The 21,392-nt window shown below is 53.7% G+C and overlaps 5 protein-coding genes across 5 annotated transcripts; 2 read left to right on the plus strand and 3 right to left on the minus strand.

The window, feature by feature from the left end:
• Window positions 1–2,042: 2,042 nt before the first annotated feature.
• Window positions 2,043–2,345, minus strand: MYCGRDRAFT_97750 (uncharacterized protein; the record flags this gene model as incomplete). The annotated part of the gene is made up of 1 exon (XM_003847228.1): window positions 2,043–2,345. One exon carries the CDS (start codon window positions 2,343–2,345, stop codon window positions 2,043–2,045), a length of 303 nt encoding a protein of 100 aa, XP_003847276.1.
• Window positions 2,346–4,893: 2,548 nt separating this feature from the next.
• MYCGRDRAFT_97751 (uncharacterized protein) lies at window positions 4,894–5,956 on the plus strand (the record flags this gene model as incomplete). The annotated part of the gene is made up of 3 exons (XM_003847194.1): window positions 4,894–4,963; window positions 5,218–5,502; window positions 5,625–5,956. 3 exons carry the CDS (start codon window positions 4,894–4,896, stop codon window positions 5,954–5,956), a joined length of 687 nt encoding a protein of 228 aa, XP_003847242.1.
• A 5,405-nt stretch (window positions 5,957–11,361) lies between these two features.
• On the minus strand, window positions 11,362–11,976 carry MYCGRDRAFT_97752 (uncharacterized protein; the record flags this gene model as incomplete). The annotated part of the gene is made up of 1 exon (XM_003847227.1): window positions 11,362–11,976. One exon carries the CDS (start codon window positions 11,974–11,976, stop codon window positions 11,362–11,364), a length of 615 nt encoding a protein of 204 aa, XP_003847275.1.
• A 1,480-nt stretch (window positions 11,977–13,456) lies between these two features.
• On the minus strand, window positions 13,457–15,711 carry MYCGRDRAFT_97753 (uncharacterized protein; the record flags this gene model as incomplete). The annotated part of the gene is made up of 3 exons (XM_003847226.1): window positions 13,457–13,689; window positions 14,015–15,390; window positions 15,524–15,711. 3 exons carry the CDS (start codon window positions 15,709–15,711, stop codon window positions 13,457–13,459), a joined length of 1,797 nt encoding a protein of 598 aa, XP_003847274.1.
• Window positions 15,712–16,481: 770 nt separating this feature from the next.
• MYCGRDRAFT_111757 (uncharacterized protein) lies at window positions 16,482–17,930 on the plus strand (the record flags this gene model as incomplete). Its single annotated transcript, XM_003847195.1, has 4 exons — window positions 16,482–16,924; window positions 17,023–17,287; window positions 17,341–17,391; window positions 17,555–17,930. 4 exons carry the CDS (start codon window positions 16,837–16,839, stop codon window positions 17,928–17,930), a joined length of 780 nt encoding a protein of 259 aa, XP_003847243.1.
• Window positions 17,931–21,392: the final 3,462 nt, after the last annotated feature.

A 21,392-nucleotide genomic window follows, 5' to 3' on the forward strand; every position in this document is an offset into this window, starting at 1 on the left:
CTCCTGCTAACATCAATACTGGGGTCAAAAGAGCTCCCACCACCGACACTATTACCAGACCCGCCAGTGACGCGGCCGCCCGAAACGCCCGTCGGAAGTCCTCCAACGCCGATCCACGGCTCTCCTGCTGAACGACTTTCCACCACGCCGCATGCGTCACACGCTGGACCGTCAGCGATTCTTCATTTCTCCAGAAGTAAATGACATTAGGGAACTTCGTACGTGCAACTGGCACATATCAATGGTACGTTGCCGACGATTTTCATGGACGCATCATTCGAGTCGTGTGGAGAACTGCGCTGCATCATCGTTATTGTCAACTTCTGTTGCCTATGCCCGCGATCTTCTCAACGTCTCATTTCAATGGCCTCTGCACTCCATCTCTACGCCAACGACTCCCCTCTTCGGCTTCTCTCTCACTCCCACATGGTCTGCGGTGGCTTTTCTTTGAGTTCGTTGATGGCGCTGACTATGCTGGCCTTTTGCTCGTGCAGCTCGGAAACTCAGTCATGCAGAGACCTGACGATTGTGCAGGTACTACTTCCCGGCTGGCCGACTCAAAGAGAATCCCGGAACGCGCAAAAGCCCATTACAATATCACTCGATCGGGGATTTCACAGCACATTCACGTCAACCGGCTCGCAGTCCTCCAGTGCAAAGTCAATTTTGTGTGATGGATGTGGTTGCGCTGAAAGCGAAGTGTATGCATTGCCAGGGCGTCCACAAGCCCGCTTCGCTGCGGACATTCGAATTGAACAATCCAAGCCCGGCGAAGAGACGGATCTTAACAATCATCGCACCAGACAACAGTACAACAGCTTAATGTCCACAACCGGCACGCGGCAGGACACTGGTGCCCAATGCCACCGAGTGCAGATCCTAACATGGCAATCGGTATCCAGGCTCGAACATCCATGCAAGGCATGCAGCGCCGCAGCGACTACAAGCCGATCCACGACCTCCAACGAATACCGCTTAAGGTGTTCCGCCGTCGAGGATGGGGCCTCCGCAGAATCTGGGCGCTTAGCAACGACCCAACCAGCAGTGCGAGAAGTGATGTATGGAGACGATTGTTTTCTAAGGATCCTCGCGACTTGCCACGGAGCCCATCATGAGACCACAGATGTGCTGTCCTTTGGGAATAAGATATACAAGTGTGCATTTCCAGCGTCGCTTGCATAATCCCGAATTTTGCATCTCTCTACAACCTCGTCCTGGCTCCTGATTGTCGCTCCCAAAGCCTTATATCGCTGCTGCACGGACCTCAAGATCGTCGGAGACTACGAAGATAGCGAGATCATACCCGCTCGCACCATTGAAATCGACAATGCTTGGAAAGAAGTCGCAATATTATGTGCTTGGAGAGAAGCCGCTTTCTCATGTGTTACGATGACATTCACTGCTCTCTGTCGCTCCCTATCCGTCTGAATCCGCCGCAATGGCTGTCCGCCGAATTCACTCCTCGGCGTCGAAATTGTTCCTGGCACTAACGACTCAAGCCGTGATCTTCAACAAGCCTCACCACATACTTACCCGGGCCACCGAGAGCGACACACGACCATTCGCCTACAGAAGTCTTTCCGCATAGGTCAAAATTGGCGCTGTGCAGTGCGATGAGACGGAGAAAGTATTACATTGACACCTTCGACCATCCAAGTCACCGCCGCGATATACTTCTACGCTTAAAGATTTCTACGGTGTACTCGGCTAAAAGTACGACGGTCCAAGTTCCGAGTGCAGAAGCACGAGCAGATCGACATCAGCAAGGTAGAGTGAACCACGGCCGTGCGACATGCGCACGAAATCAAGACGCCGCGAGATGAGGCTGGATCGAGTGACTGGGCGAAAATGATACATTTTGGCTTTGCGAAGGCGACGTTGTCGGAACACTAACGTGTGCATCTCTGAATACAGATCCTGAGGGAGGTCGTTGCACGTCTACTTTCAGCCGCCGTCATGCCGTCTCCCGCCCAGACCCACCAGCAGGAAGCTTGATTGGCTGTCAACGAGCCAATGAACCTATTGTACTGGCTATGGTGAACTCAATTTACCAGCTGCGAACCACAATGCACTGGAACACGGCTCGGCAGTTCAGACAAGGAACTCGTCAGAATCGACCCGCTGAAGTGTTTGATGCAGCCAGGATCATCTCTGACGATGGCGGTGGTGGATTTGACGGTGATGTTGACGTTGATGTTGGCGGTGATGTTGGCGGTGATGTTGGCGGTGGTGTTGAAATTGGTGTTTGTGGTGACGGTTGTCGAGATGAATAGACGGAAAGCTGCATGCTGCATCATGCCGCGTTGCGAGCCAATGAGCTGATTGCGAATCTCGTCCAGGTTCATCAGGAAGACCAAGGGACTCAGTAATAAGAAGAGGTTTGCGAACCAAGGCAAGGCTTGTTCGGCACGCCTTCTCTTTCTTCAACTCGCTGTCTTTGGCCCACGACGGCTTACCTTTCTATCCATCGTTCTGCTGCGGCGTCTCCCAGACAACATGCGAGAGTCACTAGCCGTACCGATGGAGAACATCATGTACACCATAAGAGAGTGCGAGTGGCACCGCGACAATCTGCTTGCGGCGAAAAGTGCCACGCCTGTCTGTCCTCGGACTGTCAAGATCATACAGACTTCCTATACTCAGCGCCGAGAACAACTTCGCCAAATGCTGGATCTCAAACCGCCCCTCTCGGCGCCTCTCTTGGACGAATCCAACACCATTCTCAGCCGTTCGTACCTCGCCACAAACCATGCCCGTGCTTCGTCGCCGACCTTGGTTAAAGGAGAGCGTACCGGACCTGTAAGAGCCATTACCTCAAGTTGGTCCTCCTTGCCGCTAACAAGTTAAAGGAGGATACGAGAGCTTCTTCCACGCCGGATGACGATACGATCGATCCATCTACACCCTCGCTCGACAATCTTGGAGATTCTCGACGCTCAGGTTCACCTGACGGTCCAGACCCCATCGTTGGCCCAAATTCTCACACGCCCATCAAGCAAGAAGAAGAAGAGGTCGGTCGTCAGACTCTTTCTTGTTGCTAAGCTAACAGAAGAAAGATGACTGCTGCAGCCCACCGCCATGCCTCGAGAAGACGAGGCCAGTCGACAGCACGGAGAAGCGCACGAAACAGTGCTGGCAAAGGCCAACGCAAGAGCGCCACGGCTTCGCGCTCGGCCAGTCCGCCTTCGACTCCCTCGACCAAGCGCCGTCGTTTGAACGGTCGTGTGATGTAGAGATTGTGGATGCTTTGAGGCGTTGTGTTGAGGTCGTGGGAGTAGGTTAGGGCATAGCAGATGAGGTTTGGCGACATCTTCCCATTGAATTGAGAGCTGTGAATGCGTCTCATCGTTCTGGCATGCTCATTTCAAACTTCAAGAACAGGCGAGGTCGGGGCGATGGGTAGTTGGCATTGCCTGTGGACTAGTCGGCTCAAGCTTTTTCTGATGGTTGAGAGAAGGAGCCGAAAATGAGCATGGCAAGAAAGCATGGAGAAACGATAACCAGGGAGATGATATCTACTCATTCGAAGGCGGCATGCGAGGATCGTGTCAAACAATGCTTCTTCCACGTCTTTGTATGCCATCTCGAACTGCTTCTCGGGTTCGGTTTCGGGAGATCCCAAGCCAAATTCAAACTTCGACCTCACATAGCTCTGGATTCACTTCCCATCGACAACATGACCAGTATCATACCGATCGTGCTCAAAAGTGGCTTGTCTTGAAGCGTCCAGTGTCCTCTATCGGCGGGCCTAGTTTCCATCAGGTATCGCCATCCGCTCGTCTCGCAATCGCCCTCGGCGCGACCATCCACGATGCGATTCACAAGACAAGCCGAAAACCTCATGCCGCATCATTTACCAGACCGATGGGTCATTGTCAGGGTCTTGAGTCCTGCTGCTAATGGATAAACTTGGCTGTGGGTCTTCGATACCTTTCCAAGTGCGCAGCAAGGGATTTAACGAGACTGGCTCCGTTTCTCCATGTTCTGGTGGTCGGCCACGACGGACGAAGCCATACAATGGTGACATCCTTCTGGGCCGCGTGACTGAGAAGCCATGGCTATGGTACGAAAAGTTACTAGCTCCTTGCCTCCGATACAATGTCGTCCTCCATCGACCGGACTGCCTCAACTCTCCCGACTTCGATTGTTCCACCGTTACTGGTTGTTCTCCTCCAGCTCGTTGACAGAAGTCCGGTTCGGGAACTTGTCTTCCCTCGCGAAGCTCCTCACCTTCGAGACGTATCATCGGAAACTACCAAACAGCACAAAGCATGATCAATGATCGCAAGATAGATAAAGAAATTTGCGCTTCCGAGGAGCAGAGTCTGAACGATTCAATGTGTCCCCTTTCATTGAGGTGTATTTTTTGCGATCGTCGGCGTCGGTTGCATCTTTCAAATCTGCGCGGTCGACACATTGGCGGCGAAGGGTGGTGCCGCCACAGCAGAACGTGTCATCAGATACTATTGATGGTCAATACTACACGTCCCTTTACTCGAGCTTGTGGGAGCCACCTCGTTCTAGTGGCGTTGCAACCTCTTCACCTGCGCCTCTGGAAACGCTCGAGCACGAAATTCTTGCGAGACATGAATTGCTATTCAAGGTACCTCAAAGTCGAGAAGACGGGAGGCTACCAAGGAAATCAAGGCAGCAACACTTCGCCGTGGTGAATTTTCACGTCCAGCTGCTCGCCAAGATCGCTCATCCGCCGAGCATCCTCTTTCGCATGTGAAGCCATGCCGCAGTCCAGAAGATTGCCGAGAGATGCTCATTCGTTGGGACTTGACTGGTTCACAACATTGCGAACATCCTTACCGATATCCTGCCATTTTTAGGCGAAGGCCCTCAAATCTCGCCCGGAATAGGCTCATGCAAACAGGACTACAGCACGAAATGGAAGCAAACCATTTCTCCGGCCTGGGAAGAAAGGTCGCCGCGAGGCAATCAATACAAGGCTGCGATGGTGTGTAAGAAATGGAGGTTGCACGCCGCGGATGCCCAGATAGCATAACTCGACGATGCTACGAATCCATGCAAAAGAGCTGAGTCTCCAATACATCATTCGTGCGGTGGTATCTCGCTGTTTTGGGAGAACGACTACAGTCTGAACCTAGGGCTCCTGGAACACATCACCACCCAACCATCGACAATGCCACGGCTTTCTACGGAAAACAGCAACGATACCAACGTCAATACCTATGACTAGACCTTCGCAAGATGAAGAAGAAGCACAAGTCCAAGAAGAGCGATGCATCTTCAAGAGGAGCGACGAAGAAGGCAAGTCCACAACAGCACAGAATTCGAGGTTACTTCCAGTGCCTAAGGCTTCTGAGACGTCTCAGGCGATGAAGCTCAGCAGGACACCGAAGAGGAGTGAGCCTAGTCTGACAGATTCGGCGACGATGAGAATAAGGTCTGCAACGAAGAAGGCGAATTGCGATGGAGAGCTCGAGGTCCGCGACGCCGGAGACTTCGAAAATGCTGTTAGTGGCCAAGGCAACGGTGCATGCGACATGCGAACGAAATCTAGAGCGCCAATAGAGAGACCAGCAACTGACCTTGACGGAGCACAGCGACGCTTCATCCAATAGAGCCACGAAGTAAAACTATGCTTCACCCGACAGGACCGCGAACTCGCCAGGAACCCGGCGAAGTTTCGTATGACAGGAGCCCCAAAAGAGCAGGACTGTTCGAGGTCGAACCTCCGGGTATTCTTTCTTGGCGTGAGCAGTTCTACGAACACACCTCTCACATACCATTTCGCGAGGACTACCTCATCAGTCGCAAGTCCTTGCTCAATCGACCTGCAGTCTCCTCACCCGATAGTGTGTTCAGCCCGTCACAAGACGGGCGCCGAGTCGACGCACTACTACGCAAAGATACCGGATACGATGCTTCAGCAGAAGATCGGCCCGCCGCACCTGTGTCAGTCGGCCTTCTCATCATACACACGTAGAGATCGGAGGCGGTTTTGCATACGTCAGATACATCAAGTATTTCCAAAGCTATTCCAAAGTATTGAGTCACTACCCAGTCGACACTGTGATGCCCATTCCACATTGAATCGCCGTATGCGTTTTCCAGGCATCACCACACCTCATCCAATCGCTTCTGCGACAAATGCAATGAACATTGCCGGACGCCTGGGCCCCATTGACCGATGTAGGCATCTCTCTTGAGCTTGAAGAAGCTCGTGGCGTCAAATTCTGGCGATGACTGAATACTCGATACGGTAGTACCCTATCGGTGTTAACGTCGGCGAGGCCGAGATGGTCACCGGGAAAGGAAGATGGCGATTCTGCAGAGAGTCGGAAGTGGACCAATGTCCTTATCATGACGGAGATTGTGACACAGTGGAAAGGTTGATCTGCTCTGCGGAAGAGCACCGAGCGTGATGATCGTTTGGCTTTCTTCGTTGGCGAATCCTACAATAACATCGTGTCTTTGCACCAGGAACACCCTTACCTACCGCCGTTGCACCTCACCAGCAAGTTCTGCAGTACAATTAACGGCTCGCGCAGGAGGATCAGCCACCAAGCAACGACAGTTAGACCAGCACGGAAGAGATACACTTTGCACAGGCGCCTCTACAGCTGAAGTACGGCCATGCTAGCCCCTTTGCTCAAGATGTGGCGACCTTGCCCATGACCGCGACCGGATTGAGGATCGCCCGAAACCGTCTTCACCGGACCAGATGAGCCTACGCCACGGAAAGAGGTTGTAACGGTGGAGAAAGCAGCTTTCGTTGCTGAATCGAGTCTGGAATGCTCCGGCAGCCATCCTTGCTCCGACGAGAGCAGTCCGGTTCGCGGTCTTCGTGGAGCGGAGACCGTCGGTAGACCTGATGCTTCCAGACTCGTCTCCAGGCTGGGTTCGCGAAAATGGTATGTCGGATTCAACTTTTCCTGCCGGGAACGCTCTGACATTTGCATGTGGTCCTTGGTTCAGTCCTGCTTGATCTATTCCAAGTGATGGGGCGTGATGTTGGAGCCGGTAAGGAGGGCCGGACGAGCCTGCAATGCAAAGGCAAGCCAGATTCGTGGACCTGTGCGATGTAAAAAATCGCCTTCATCTGATGTCCAAGTCTCATGGAGATCATGACATGGATGTCTTGATATTGCGACACTGACCAGGCTTGTATGGATTCTGAGCTGAGATCGATGGAGACCATGGCCCATCCAGCTCGAGCCGAGACCGAGAAGCATGAGGCCGAATAGTGGATAGTGTAAAGAATCAAGCTTGTTTGCCCTGCGGCGGACAGAAGCACTGGGTGTCATTGGTTTCCAGAGCTTCCTCGGTGGACCAAAGATTCGGTGAGTAAGTCGCAGTCTCCGAGTGGATTGTTTCGAATGGCATCGATCTTGGAGTTCGGGAAGATTGCGATGTTGGCAGCGTAACGAAGAACAGCCATGCACCAAAGCATAGACGAAAATGCTGCCCTCATGGAAGTGTCGCTGCGATCATGGCGGAAGTGATTCGGTCAATGTCCGAGGCCGCGGAATTGAATGTCAGTGCTTAGATTGCTGTGTCTCCGACATTACTACCTTACGACACGGCAGCGGCAACAGCGGTGAAGAACGCAGCAATAATAATCTTGTGTAACGAAATTCAGGAGCGAGCTTAGAGGCGGAGCGACCGTGATCATAAGAGATGTGATTCCAGCTGCTTAGCTTGCTGCAAGGTAGTAGATCGTTGTGTTTGAGGCATGGTGAAACTGAACATGACACTGAGCTAGCACGCCTCCCATGATGAACAGCCGCTTCTTACTGTGGAACGGGCTTCGGAAAAGCTGTAGCAAAGGGCGGTAGCAGATTGAGCGCCTCTAGATGGCGCTCCGATCAAAGACATCTCCGGTCCAATCTTCGTTTCCTCTTCGGCTACGCCGGTTTTCTGTACAAAGATGGCTCAGGTGAGTGCTGATCGCGAGAAGATCCGTCCGGATCGATCCGCAGCGGTGTAAAGAGAACAGCCAGCAGGCTGGTCAAGGAGATGAGAGAATCCCCCGATGACGAGAAACCAGGCTCGCAAGACCAGCTGATCGTTCTGGGAGAAGGAGCATCTGCTTAAAGGAGGCGGACTTTGTTCGGCTAAGACGACTTGGACGGCAACATCGATTTATACATGGAGAAGCCGCTTACTCTAGACGATATGAGCCGTCCCGAGCTGCCCAAATAGGCCTCTCGTCCAAACCCACCCACGCCGACGTTTCGAACCTCCATGTCAGCCGATCAGATACCCGACATCGATAGGCTGCACGAATTATCGAAATCGTGGCGACGCCAAGTCATGAATGGCGGGGCCCACCAGCGTGATGTGCAGTCTCAACAGACGGATGTATCCTGGAAGGTGTCAGTAAGTAAATACGATGGGTGATGACTGGTGAAGTACCGCCAATGATCATTTCGGGTGGCTTTGAGTGGGCCACCGCATTGGTGAGGATTGACCTCTCTGCTCAGTTCTGCATGCTCAGCATGGTTGTGTTGGAACGGCTCCCTGAGAGTAGTTCTCCACTCCTTTGGTCCTCGTCGAGATATGGTGGCCATGCTTGACCAATTGAAACCGTGGCGTGCAAGGGACAAAGTTTCAGGTCGACAGTGGCTCGGGTAAAAGATGAAGAGGCTTTGGCGAAGGCACGATAATCCCAGCCCGAGAGAGCAGTCCACGCGAGCGTATCTCATCGGGATATGACTGACAGGTAGTTGCTGGAGAGCATACTTCTGCTCCAGAGAAACTATGACAGCTACACTTATCTGTGACAATTCGCTGGCCGAAGCTTAACACCTTATGCTTGGATGTCGTCAGCGAATGCTGCTCGGACTTCTGAACATGCGGTCGCTCGATTCTCTGGTTTGCGGGCGGTCATATGAGCGTTGGCTGACGCACGAGAACATGCATCGTCTCCAAGCTTCCTTGCGGCTTGCCCCGCGAGTCCCTCTCTTGCGCCTCATAGGTTGAGATGCTTTGTTTTCCAGCGTAACAACGTCGCCATGCTGCAAAAATCCCCCTTCCCACGCTCCTCGGTACCTCCGGCCTTCGCGAGGGCGGATGATCATGCAGGTACGGTCGTATGAGCGGAGAACTGTTAAAAGCCCACGGAGGACATTTGACCTGATACAGTGCTTTCGATCATCTCATTGACGCATAGGAAGATGCTGGAGTATAGCACCGGCTCGGCGAGAGAGGCGTAGCAGGGAAGCAGGATTTGAACAATCGGCATCGGAGGCGGATGAAAAGATGCCGAAGTATGCCACCGGCTTGGCTAGTGAGGCGTAGCAAAGGAGCAGGATTTGCACGGTCGGCATTGGAGGCTCCTCCTCGTCGGATGATCCGAGAATCCTGCTCCGTGGTAGCTTTGTCATTATTCTCGCCATTGTAAGACGTGGGAGGTCCAGGCTCGGCGGCTGCCAGCAGAGGAGTTGCTTCAGGGGCCGCGTTGGTGGGATCCTCGTTCCTGGTGATGCCGGCGGCGAGCGGTATGATGAGAATTCTCTGTAGAAGTCTTACTCGACTGCAGTGAGACAATGGGCTGGTGATTGGGGTCGTCCATAATTCTTTGTGAAGAGGTCGATCCTCCGGCAGGTCGATCGAGGAGACGGCGAGTTGAGCTCCCACACTGAAACACTGTATGCGCTCGCGACGAATCCGATCCTAGCCTGGCTCGTTCAGAAGCTGTCCTGCTCCACATCGTCAATCCGCGGAACTACATCGTGAAAGCTGCCAGTGAAGAATCAGCCTGCGTGTTACCCAGGTTTGCAACCGCGAACAGACATCTTCGTATCTTCGCCGTGGCAGTGTTCCAATGTCTGAAAAATCTCAAGCCGCCACACGAAAGAACGGAAGGCTCTCGATATCAATATTGCCATCGTCCTTCGCCTTCGAGGCCGGCGAGGTCTTCTCTTGCGGCGTCTGTACTTCTTGTACGATTTCGATGTGGTCGTGCTCCAGCGAGATCTACACGCACTTCTCGGAGCCGCCGTTGCCTTGCGCTGGCGTAGAAATGACGTTCGCGATGACTGAAGTACTGGGAATCGGTTGAGACATCTGGGCACTGGACCATTCGTAACCGACACCGATAAGTCAATGGCTGCGGGCATCTTGAGCGTGATCTTGCTGAAAGCCAATGCCAGGTCTATGGTCCTGGCAGGCTGGTGTCCAATCAATTGGAGGATACTGGTAGGCATCTCCGGTTGCAGGACGGCCAGCCAAGCAAAACCCATGCAGTACAAATCCCGGCGTGGGAGGCTTTGCTTCACCAAGAAGCCAGCCGTTCATGTGCTGCGTATCGCAACAATAGCATGCGATGAGTAGAAGGTTTGGCATGTGTACAACTTCGGCATGGTATAATGCTGCGCCGAGGGAGTATATGGTAGCAGTCGGTCGTGAACTGTGTTCAAACGGTCTCATCTTCTTTGTCTTAGTGCTTTGACTTCAAGACTGGCATCTCTAAAGAGGAAGCTCCGTCCCGCCGCTGACACTGGTCGCTGTCTTGTGCTTGCGGAGTCTTTCGGGGTTCACTGCTTGTAGCTACGACGTCGGATACCGGAATACTTTGGCTGCGGTGAAGCGTGGACGGCGGTCCATTCCATATTCACATCGCCTTGTCGATGCTTGACTCCACGTTGGACTGCGTACTCGACTTCATTCCAGCGCCATACTCCGAGCTCGCATCCAGGTCCGGCTCCGTGCTCGGTTCTTCTATGTGTCCGTGTACTTTCAATCAGTGCCGCTTCCGATGCCCCGTCAAAGATCCACTGGCTCTTTCCATCGCCTCCACCAGTCCTCGTCGTACTTGGCTGACCCTTCCACACAACACACAACATAACGCCGATTGCCTCGTCGGCACCTCTACACATCCCCCGGCCTCGAGCTTCTCAGCCAGAGCCTCGGTGCTTTCGGTGCTCTTTCATCTTCTTCCAGTGAAGTCAGCACCGATTCTGATGATCCTGAGATGCAGCTCACAGCATATTCGAATGTCGGTGATCAGTGCCAGCGTCTGCATGCTGGATCTGGTCTGACCTAGCGGGCGTGTGAGTTTTTCGCATCGGGGATCGTCAGTGATGGCAATTTCAAGGTCCACGGTAACTTCGTGAGCCCCGGCGAGAGATTCGGAGGGCAGCGATTTGGTCGCTGCAAGCAATTTGGGAGGTTGACTCTCATGGCTCGACGCCCTGTCCATTTCTCCTGAATCTGAAGTCTGTTCGTCGTCTCGTACCTGTCCAATTGTAGGAAACATTCGAGCCTTGATGGCGGTTGAGATGGAGATTGGGCCAGGAACGGAGCGAAAGGTGAGTATTCCCTCATGGTCAAGATGGATAAGCTGCGACCTGAAAGTGCGAGTAAAAGAGGAAGCCAAAGCATCGTTCACAGCTCGGCGAAGTAGTCCTCAGGATCTCCGAACGCACGCTCGTCGTCTCTGTCATCAATTTCTGTGACATCGGTGTCTTCGAACGAATCCTTGCATTCGCTGAGAACCGCTTCCGTCGTTGCATCGAACGCCATGGTTGATGGCAAACCAGACAAGGCATCATGCTTCACTCTCTTCGGTGACCGCGAGTAGGGAATGACATCGGAATCCTGCTTCTCTCGCTTCTTGGCAGGAGCTGCAGCTGCTGGCTTCGCAGTCTCCGATATCGCATTGGAAGCGTCGATCTCGAGACAACGGGCGGTGGTCTCGACTGCTTGACATCCTATTCTGAGGTTGCGGTCTTTATTGCGGGAGACTTCCTGAACTCCAATATCGAGCTGACAGCGATCTGATCCGGAGACAGGCCTTTTGCATCTCCGAAGGACTCGCATGATCGAAATCCGCAAATTCGGATGCGTCAGTAGCTTCCTTACCGGGAGAATCCTTCGTACGAACAACTCGAGAAACAGTCGCATGAGCAGAGACCTCGGCTTCCGACACTCGAAAGCGATAATTTGCCGTGGAGGCAGAAAGACAACAGCCACGAACAGCATACCACAGCTTCTCACCATCCTGAGAAGGCAGCATGAAGTCTTTCAGGCCGGTCGGCTTAGAGCGTGTGCCCGTTGTTGCTGGACGTTGGAGACAGCCTAGATCTTCGATGCTGATAGCAATCCAAACTCGAATAGCTGTGAACTCAAGCTCAGCTCCACGAGAAGCCAACGTGCTCCTTTCTGAAGCTGTCGATGTCGAGCTTGCGATGTTCGGTGTGGGTGACCGAATGACGTTCTGAGAGCAGGGCACCGAATTCACAACCAAGTAGCATCAGAGAAGAGTGTTCCGCACGAATTGTCAGGCGTGACGACAGCACGCGAGCAGGTTCGAGGCGAATACATGGAGGCAGCTGTTCTGGTCTCGGGGTCCTCTTGATGTTGAGACCGACATCCTTGAGTTCGATGACATTCGGTTTCCGAAGGTGATGTCGAAATTGTCCAGCTCGATAGCGGTGTCTTCCAGCAGGCGAGATTGTCCAGATCGACAGCAGTGTCCTCTAGCAGGCCGGTCTGCGAGAGTCAATAACACAGGCCGCAGCGAAGGAGCTTCCACCAGGACAAGTTGGGGGAGGTTCAGCCGAGTACGGCCGAGCAGTGAGCTTGTTGGCTTGGATGGCGTTGGATACGGGGTCGTTTCCAATCCATCCAACAAGGATCTAAGAGATTCCATTGGATATCCAAGTCCTAATCCGGTAATCCAACAAGAATCCAATAAGCAACGGCTTCTCCGAATCTCGCCTCTTCGAACGTCAAATCTACGCTTTATAGCGAGATTGCGGCACTCATGTCCTTACTACTGGCGCTATTGGATTTATTCTGGCGTTGGATTGGATCTTAAGATCGATTCCAATCCATCCAATAACAAAGACATAGTAATCCAACACCGCCAAAACGATCCATTGCCAATCCAACCCAACAAGGATCCAATCCAACAAGCTCACTGCGGCCGAGCTACTCTTGACTCGTTCAGGTCCGAGTAAAGTTTCGTGGTGGCGAAAAGGCTCTCTGCAACAACATGAGCGATGCGTGGCGCAGTGGATCCAGTGCTACCGCCCGGAGGGATGCCGGGCCTGTCCCTGGGAGGAGATGCATGAACATGCGATGCCGAGCTAAATACGCCTGGTGAGTCCTCGGTGGTGCGGCGGCAGTGGGTGCCAACCGGAATTCTCTGAGTCAAATCGTTCCAGCTTGCTCAGAGGTAGATCACTTTGGGTGATAGCATCATGGCGAAGAAGTCATGGCCATGGTGCCTGAAATTGAGTGCGAGATTGTAAAGGGCATTCGGCAAGAGGTTCAATAGCCATCCCAGACGGAAGTGTCAATGAGTCTGACGAGGTGAACTTGCATGGAGGTCGTTGATCAAACCTGAAAGCCTGGCAATCAAGGCCACGGCCGACGCCCTTTGGCGCTCATCGCAGCTGGAGTCTCTTTCAGCGAAGCGGGTGCCTTGGGTGCGAAATGACACGGCATGGAAAGCCGAGGAAACACATTCGATACATCAGTATGTCAAGATTTTCAGAGGCGAGCGGTCACTGATACCGTTGCCGTCGCTGCTGTTCTGGCACATGCCCGACGAGTCTGTTGCTGCCTTCGTAGACCGTCGACTTCGCATGCTTGCTTTCCACTGTGCGTGGAACCGACTGAGGCGGCGCTGTGCTGTGACGAATGTTGCGAGGAGTGGCCTCGTTTCCTTGCGGCTCTTCGATTCGAGACCTGGTGGTTCGGTGAAAGCTGCAGTATAATCTCATCGTCGAATTCATCGCGTGCACCTGTTCCCTTCCGGCGTTTCGTGATATCCTCGATGCCTCTGCTTGTGCACTTCACTCCTGCATTTGCTGCCCTGATCTTACGCACTTGTGGTAGAAGGCTGGTGTTAAACAAACCCACAAACTGCTCCTTGTTGCTGCTGCCGTTAAAGAGAAGATGGGCAGCGGTGGTGGGAAACGTCGATGGACCGAGATGTAAGGCCAAGAAACCACACAACAAGCAGGAGAACCTGTCAGGAACGGCTTGTCGAACCTCATTCATTCTCGACATTTTCCTTGATTTTCCTTACTGCGGAGTGGTATTCGAACAGTGCTGCCTTTACTCTCTCTGTCGGTCCCCTCAGTCCTCCCGCCTTGAGGCGTTCCCACGGGTCGTAGAGCGCTCTTGTCGAATGCAAGCTTTCTGCTGATTGCATGCGCGAGTTTTTGGAAAGGAGTGCCGAATTCTCCTGGACTGGCGATGCTGAGGTCTACAGCAGGTTTCTGCTTTGCGATTGTACGGTCCATTGGAATAGGCGGGCTATCATCATTCACCGGAGATAATTCCGCCGGACCAGGCTGGACAGTATCGGTCTCCAGGCTGCGAGTTGTGTCCTTACGGCTGGCTTTGCTTGTTGGCGAGCTCTTCTTGACACGCTCAGGTCCTTGCGGCAATACACTATCGCCATTGGGGAGTCCTGCACGGCTCTCCATTGCGACATACCCGAGATTCTCCCGAAGGGCACGCTTGTAAAGAGTGCGCTTGTCCGGTGCAAGCCTGCTGTTGATTGCTTGAGCGACTCTTTGAAAGTCTGCTGGACCGCCGGTTCGCTCAGTTCGTCTCTGAATGTTGAGGTCGAGAGCAGCCAAATGCAATGCAACGTTGTTCTCCACCGAGCGAGGCGACACGTTCCAGCTAGCAATGTTCATCGGCGACTTGTTCTTAACAAGGGCAGATGACTCCAGTAGCTCGATGTCAGCGTCGAGATACTCTTCACGGCTCATACCGATACCGTGGTGATCATTGAAAAAGCTTGTCAGAATAATGCTGTCCATGTCGTGCACCAGATTTGCGAGGTAAATAAACTGAAGCTTCATAGCATCCAGCTGTCGCTCCAGGTCGTGGATCTCGCTCCGTGCTTCTCCAGGATGGCGGGATTTCCCGTAATCTCGCCATGAATGGCGATCGTTCCGAGAGAGATGACCAGGTTGGGCGGCACGTTGCCCTTTAAATGGAGCGTCAGAGTTCCGCTCTGGCTTGCGACTGACCGGAGCGGAGCGAGGAGGTAGATCGGCGCTCTGTTGTATCGGTGTGTGGCGAGGGGTGTGAGCAGGTCGATCGATACTATGCTCGGCTTTTCTTTGTGACTCGCAGTTGTCTTGAGAATGTCGAGCAGGTGGAACGGCACCGTACCCTCTGAATAGAATCCCGTCTTTATTTGGTGACTTGCGATTCTTTCGAGAAAGGCGAGCAATTGAGTCGGCGCCTGTTTCTTTCGACCTGTTGATTGCAGGATCTGGACGTTGACCGCTCGGAGACTTCTCGAGCATAGCTACCGATGGTGCTGCCATCGAAGGAGAGAACCGCGGTATCAGAGAGGTGTGATGGCAGAGGGTAAGGATTGGAGCTGTGATCCCGGACACGGATTTGCCTCTTGGGACGATGTTGGCGAGAGGACCTTGTGCACTGAGACGATGTCAGCGAAGCATCGATCCTTGGCATTGGAAAGTTAGCATTCGTGGTCTGTACCGACTTCAGCGGCAACCCTGCCGTTGGAATCCGGCTCCGCATCCCTTCAGACTTTGTGCATCTCCCGTACCAGGTAGATAAGGTATGCTTGACGCCGCTCGCGATTGAGGTTGCCGAAAGGCTCGCTGTGGTCAATATCGATGCAGTATCTACATGCCATGACTCCAATGTGGCGGCATTGAGATTGGGAAAAGTGTATGTTAGTCTGCGATGGGAGTCGGCATATATCAGCTTTTTCTCCAGCGCCTCATCGTCCATGTCTATATGAAGTCTTTAACTCTGTCATTCGACCAACGATTCATGCGGTGTTCGTGGCCCATACCGACCGATTTCGAGGCGACACCACCCGGGTGGGCAGGATCGCAGCTCTCTGCTTGCACTTCAAGTCATTCTGGACCGCCAAACCTGCTTCGACGTCAGATTGCAAGAGTACGATGGTTCATGATATCTCCACTAGCAACGATGGCATTTCTGCCTTCTTCCCATGGATGTACATGCATGTATCCCTTTCCACATTTTGTGCCTTCTTGACTGCGTACGTGTCTTCATCCCAGCGGCGCCTTCTCCAGCACCTTCTTCCTCTACCCCTCCTCATCTTGAAATCCACGGTAGAAGCACTGTTGACTCCCGCATCTCGTGTGGCCATCGGGTAAGCGTAGTGAGCCTCGCGGAGGTCAGAAGGTTGGTAAAGGCATCGGAAGGGCAGAGGTGTCAGCTCGTGCGTCAAAGTGCAATCGAAGCTGGGCCGTCGTGTTTGGAGCGCGTGACCAAGAGATACATGATCGAGACGACGTAACATCGAGGCGACGAGATGCGGAACAAAGGTGAGCAGAAAGTAAGGGTCAGTAATGAAGGAAGGTATTTAAGAGGTCGAGCAAGTTGAGCAAGTCGAGTTACTTCGATGGCCGGGAGAACGTCGGGATTTTGACCCCGCCGGACACTGCTTCCAATCTCACTCTCCTCCTCGTGGACTCGGAATGCGACCGATCAATCCACTCACACCACCACCACCACCCTCATTCGCTGCCACCGGTCGATTGCATCACGATGTCCGGCACCATACTTTTTCCGGGTATCACGGGCCGCTTCTTCGAGCGCGCGCCTGCCTGCGCATCTCGCCTCCTGGCCTCAGCACCCACGGCCCTCACATGAGCGTCCACACCGACAACACAGCGATTCCGCTCCTTCCCTCCCATCTCACCTTCGCGCTCCAGACGAGGCCGCCCACACCCGCGCCCGCGTCAGGTGATCAGACGATGTGTCATCGAGGGAAGAGGTCCTCCGGTCATCTTCTTTTTCTCTCGACCTTTGCCTGACCTCTATACACCCGACAAACGACGAGCCCTTCGACTTCAGCGCACCCACACCTTCACGATCGCGACCATGCACCAGGATCACTGCAATCATCAGGTCCACGCCAGTGAACAGCAGAACGCCGCGCAGCAGACGCCCGAGAATTACACGACCAAAGGTGAGCTCATGCCCGTGGACCCCAATGCCCGACTGCATGGCTAAGCTCCCAGAAAGAGAAGATAGCTCAATTGTTTGAAACGCTGGAGGTGCTGGAAGGCTTTTGCAAAGAGCAGAAGGTGAAGGAGAAGGAGTGGCCGCGGAGACTCGGTGTACTCTGTTCCGTCACGAAGGCACTGCTTCAGAGAGAGAAAGGAATTGCGAAGCTGAAAGAGGAGAACCCGCGTCTGGAGCACGACAACCATCGTTTGAAGAACGACAACCAGCGTCTGGAAGACGAGAATCGGCGTCTCTGGAAGCTCGTCGAGGTCATACGCGACGATGAGATTGATATCAACTTTCCGACTCTCTTCGAAGAGTTCGCGTCAGTCAATTGTCCTCCTTTCAGCACAGTGCTCGACTGCTGACCCAGTGCAGGTATGGAGAAGCCCTCCACGAGCTCGAGGAGCTCGAAGAGGCTCAACTCAAGTAAGCAGGAAACTTTGGCCGTCGAGAGCATTTGGTGTGGAGAAGGAAGGTCGTGTGGTGAAAGAGATGAAGTTGATGAACAGCTGGAGGCGGATACAAGAGATGCTATCACGTTCATCCCGCAATCATAAAGGAGGACTGGCATTATACCCCGAAATTGCAGCTTGAGGCGGAGACACGTCGTGAAACACAGACGCAAGACTGCCACCGGACACGCCTGCAGAGTCCACATGATCGCACAGACCAAACAGCAAGCAGAATCGTATGACTATCTTGTCGGTCCTCCTGCTCCAATCCTGGTACTGCCCGCACATCATCTTCCTGCGCACGATTTCGCACAGCAGCCTGCTTACAGAGCGCTGAGAACTGTAAGCTGCCGAGACCCCATGTTCGAAGTGCACGCTGCCATCTTTCTTGAATCATCGATAGCGGGTTCCGAGTTCGTGGACCTCCATCCTGACTTGTACGAGCCAGTCTTGACACGTTCGAACCGCTTGAAGGCGACTGAGGCCCGTACAGACGGACGCCACATGCCATAGGCCCGGTCTGAGACAAATAAAATCCATCGATCGAGGAACACCCATCGCAGTCCATGCAACGATGCAAAAGATCTTGCGGGACCAGTCCCCGAGGTCGTCACCGCTCGATACAATTCGTCCGGAACTTTCACAGGGTGAGTCGCTGCACCGATGGGCGCAGCATTCGCATCGCTATTACGAAAGCCATTTTCCACATGTTTGGAGAGGACAGCATACCGATAAATGGACGGTCCCGCGGTCTGCAGCGTCAGCGCGGCGGAAGAGGAGTCTCCATCTCGTTCTCCCATCTCGGTCTGCAACAGTTGGGTTCGCACACGGCGACCCGGTTGGTCCTTTTGATGCCCGGCTCGATGTCCGCATCTTCGATCGAGCTCAGACCACGAAATGGAGCAGATGCAGTTTCATGTATGGGATGTGCGCCTGTTTTCTCGATGCGTTCGCACTGGGTTGACTTTGCGATATTGCAGGAATACCTCAAAATCGGCGCGCTGCAACGTGGGATGCAGCACATTCGCAGGTCGGTGCTTTCCACTGCCTTGATAATGGCAAGGTCAAGCAGGTCTTTCGTTGCTTCCAGCTCCTAAGGGATCAATCGCATCCGATCACTAAGTACCGAATTTGAAGAATCTCTCTCAAAGATCGAGGTCGGAGCCAGTGAGGACAATGTCAGCAATGGATATAACGCCACATCACAACACTTCGACATGACCTTAGCGAGATCGAGGCAAACAGGAAATCTCAAAGTGCGCCGCAACGGAATCTGAGCGCAAGCGAGGATTCGATCACTCCCTCTGGACCTGATATCGCGGCAATGGCCTAATCTGTGGACTCCACCGTCTCTAACGGAACATCTTCCACGAACGCTGTGGACGACGAGATGACCTCGATGAGATCAACCGCCGAGCGATCCTCGCCCACCTCATCGGCGATACGTAGCCTCCACGAGGGTGACTACCGAGCAAAGCTGTATCAACATAGATGGGCAGAGGGTGATCCTGTACTCTCTACAGTCTTTCACGATGCTTAGATCCTTACAGAAGAGACACACTCCCCCAGGGGCGACAAGAGGGCGCTGTCCGGAGCAGCACAATGCATCCACTCCAGGCTCTGTGTTTCGCTCTCAGTAGCCGAGATGAGTCGGTCGGTCGCTTGCTCCCCCGCTTGAAGTGCTTCTTCGCGGCCCCGGCACAGTAGTTGAGAGCTTTCGCTCCCACGAGGCAAAGCTTTGTGCCGGTGGCAAGTCGCGCAGGCAGGGGACGCGGGCAGTGGAAGGGGGATCGCACCGAAGATCACGACCAGCCTTGGTAAAGTCGGTACCCAACGAGCAGCAAAGACCAAGCTCTTGTAGACTTGCCTCTCGACCTGGTAGACGCCTCTGGGTTAGCTGCCCTGCCTTCGAGGCACTTAGTGCCGCTTTGCTGTCGTCGAGACCGGCGGCGAGGGCGGAGAGGCGGTGCTGTTGGTAGTGGTAGTAATCTTACCTTGTTGGAAGGATGTGGCGAGCACGCGGCGTAAGGAGAGGAGCGCGACCCATGCCATTTTGCATCCACGCCCCATATAACGGGAATGCCTAGGGGTCATTTCTTTCCTCTTTCACCTCACTTAACCTCCGCACACCAACCTCTTCCCCGACTCACTCACCTGGTTCTCTTCAACTAACTACTTAACCTGGCCCTTCTTTGCATCTTTAGGATGGCGCTACTCCATCCCCTGTCGTCGCCTACATCGCTCCTTTAGGCGCACCAGCTGAAGCGGGAGCACGGCTACCTGCTCGAACGGATGCAAAGGCTTAAAGCCGAAAGCGCTAGACTTAACTCGCGCAACAAGGCCATCGAGACGAACGCTAGCAAGGACGACCTGGCTGCGCTTGCCGAGCAAGTGCGCTGTCCCAAATCTCCTTATCTCCCTGAGATTCCTCCTTACAATGTTTAGGAACGAGCATTAGAATCGAGATTGCCATTGAAGCCTACAACGTTAACTCCTCTCTGACTAACAGTTGGCCGAAGACATCGACGGAGACCGTCTGCGTTAAGTCCGAAGTCTTTTCGGTCTGTAAGCCTACCCTCGCAGATAGGTAAGGTATAAGTATGCGTATAGCCGGATGAGATGCGAACTCAGTCTCAGAACGTCCAAGCCAGAGCCACAGAGTCCGTTAGTCTGGACCCGACCACAAGTGAAAAGCAGCGGGGCAACAGTCTCGCTCAAGACTTTCTATCCAACAGCAGCCGCTTATTCCGCAGAGAGCTACCACCGTCACCGTGCTCAGGGAGAGGTGTGTCATGGCAAGAAGCAGTTGTAGGTATGGTCGGTCATTGTGGAATGAAGCTCCACATTTGCGGCTCGGGAGAGGAGCAGGATCTGGCCTCCGCGCGCAAGCGACTCCTTCTGCAAATAGGCATGCAGTTTTGGAACCGCCAGCGAACCTCTCCCTTAACGATCCGGCCAGCAAGCGTGCATCAGATTAACCGACCAGAGCACAGGAGTCCTCATACTGCCCGCCGCAAGTTGAATCTTATCAGCCCGGTCCAATCTCTTTACTAGATCTGGACGTGTTAGCAGCCTGTTGAAGCAGCCTCCAGACGACACTCGAAGGGAAGCTCAGCCGAGCAGCAGCTCGTTGGTGTGAACCGGAGTAACAACAGAATGCAGGATCTCTACTCGCGATGGAGTATCCTTCCGCGCTTTGTAGGAGCCGTTTCACTCGACGGAACGACCTGCTCCATCCTCGTTTGTTGCTCCGCGTGCTCAGAAGCCCTCCAATGCCCGAGCGATTCTCATGCGGCTTCCCAACAAAGTCCATGAGAAATGTATGGTAACTCGATCACTTTCACTTCCCCAACGACACCCAATAACAGATCCCATGGCCATCGCATTGGGCATCGTGTCCTTCCATTCTTCCAATTGTCCGCCAGCTTTGGGATAAGGAGTTGCAAGCACCTGCCCTTCGGCATTGTGTTTTCCTGCAAGTCGAGGCATTCACCGTTTCATCCGATCTCCACTCTGACTTCTACTCGGTCACCACAACGCACCACCGGGCGCACACAGTCGCGCTCCGCGATATTCGAACTACCCTGCATAGACTATTTCCCTCTATACGGTTGCTTCTCTCGGGACCTCGCCGCCGAGTTCAAGACATCCTTCAAGCAAGTTGAACAAGAGTATACAGTGGTCACCTTTCACGTCTAGAAGCTGAAATCTGGGTACTCGTGCTTTCAGAATCCGCGTCCTTTCCGGGCATGCGTTGGCTTGCTCTGCCGTACCGGCAAGTCTTCAGCAGGATTTCAGCTTCCAATCTGCACGAGGTCAAAGATCGATGGTCGAAGGCTTGGGTGAAGTAAGTCTGAATAGTCAAGAGCCGGTTGCGAGCCATGGCTCATGGCTGTGATGCGGGCATCTGGCTTCTCGCCCGGCGATTGCTCACGTAACCACGTCCTGTAAGTCGGCTCAACGTCCCCGGAGCAG

The sequence above is a fragment of the Zymoseptoria tritici genome, chromosome 16 (genome assembly GCF_000219625.1).
Source record: "Zymoseptoria tritici IPO323 chromosome 16, whole genome shotgun sequence".
Taxonomy (NCBI): domain Eukaryota; kingdom Fungi; phylum Ascomycota; class Dothideomycetes; order Mycosphaerellales; family Mycosphaerellaceae; genus Zymoseptoria; species Zymoseptoria tritici.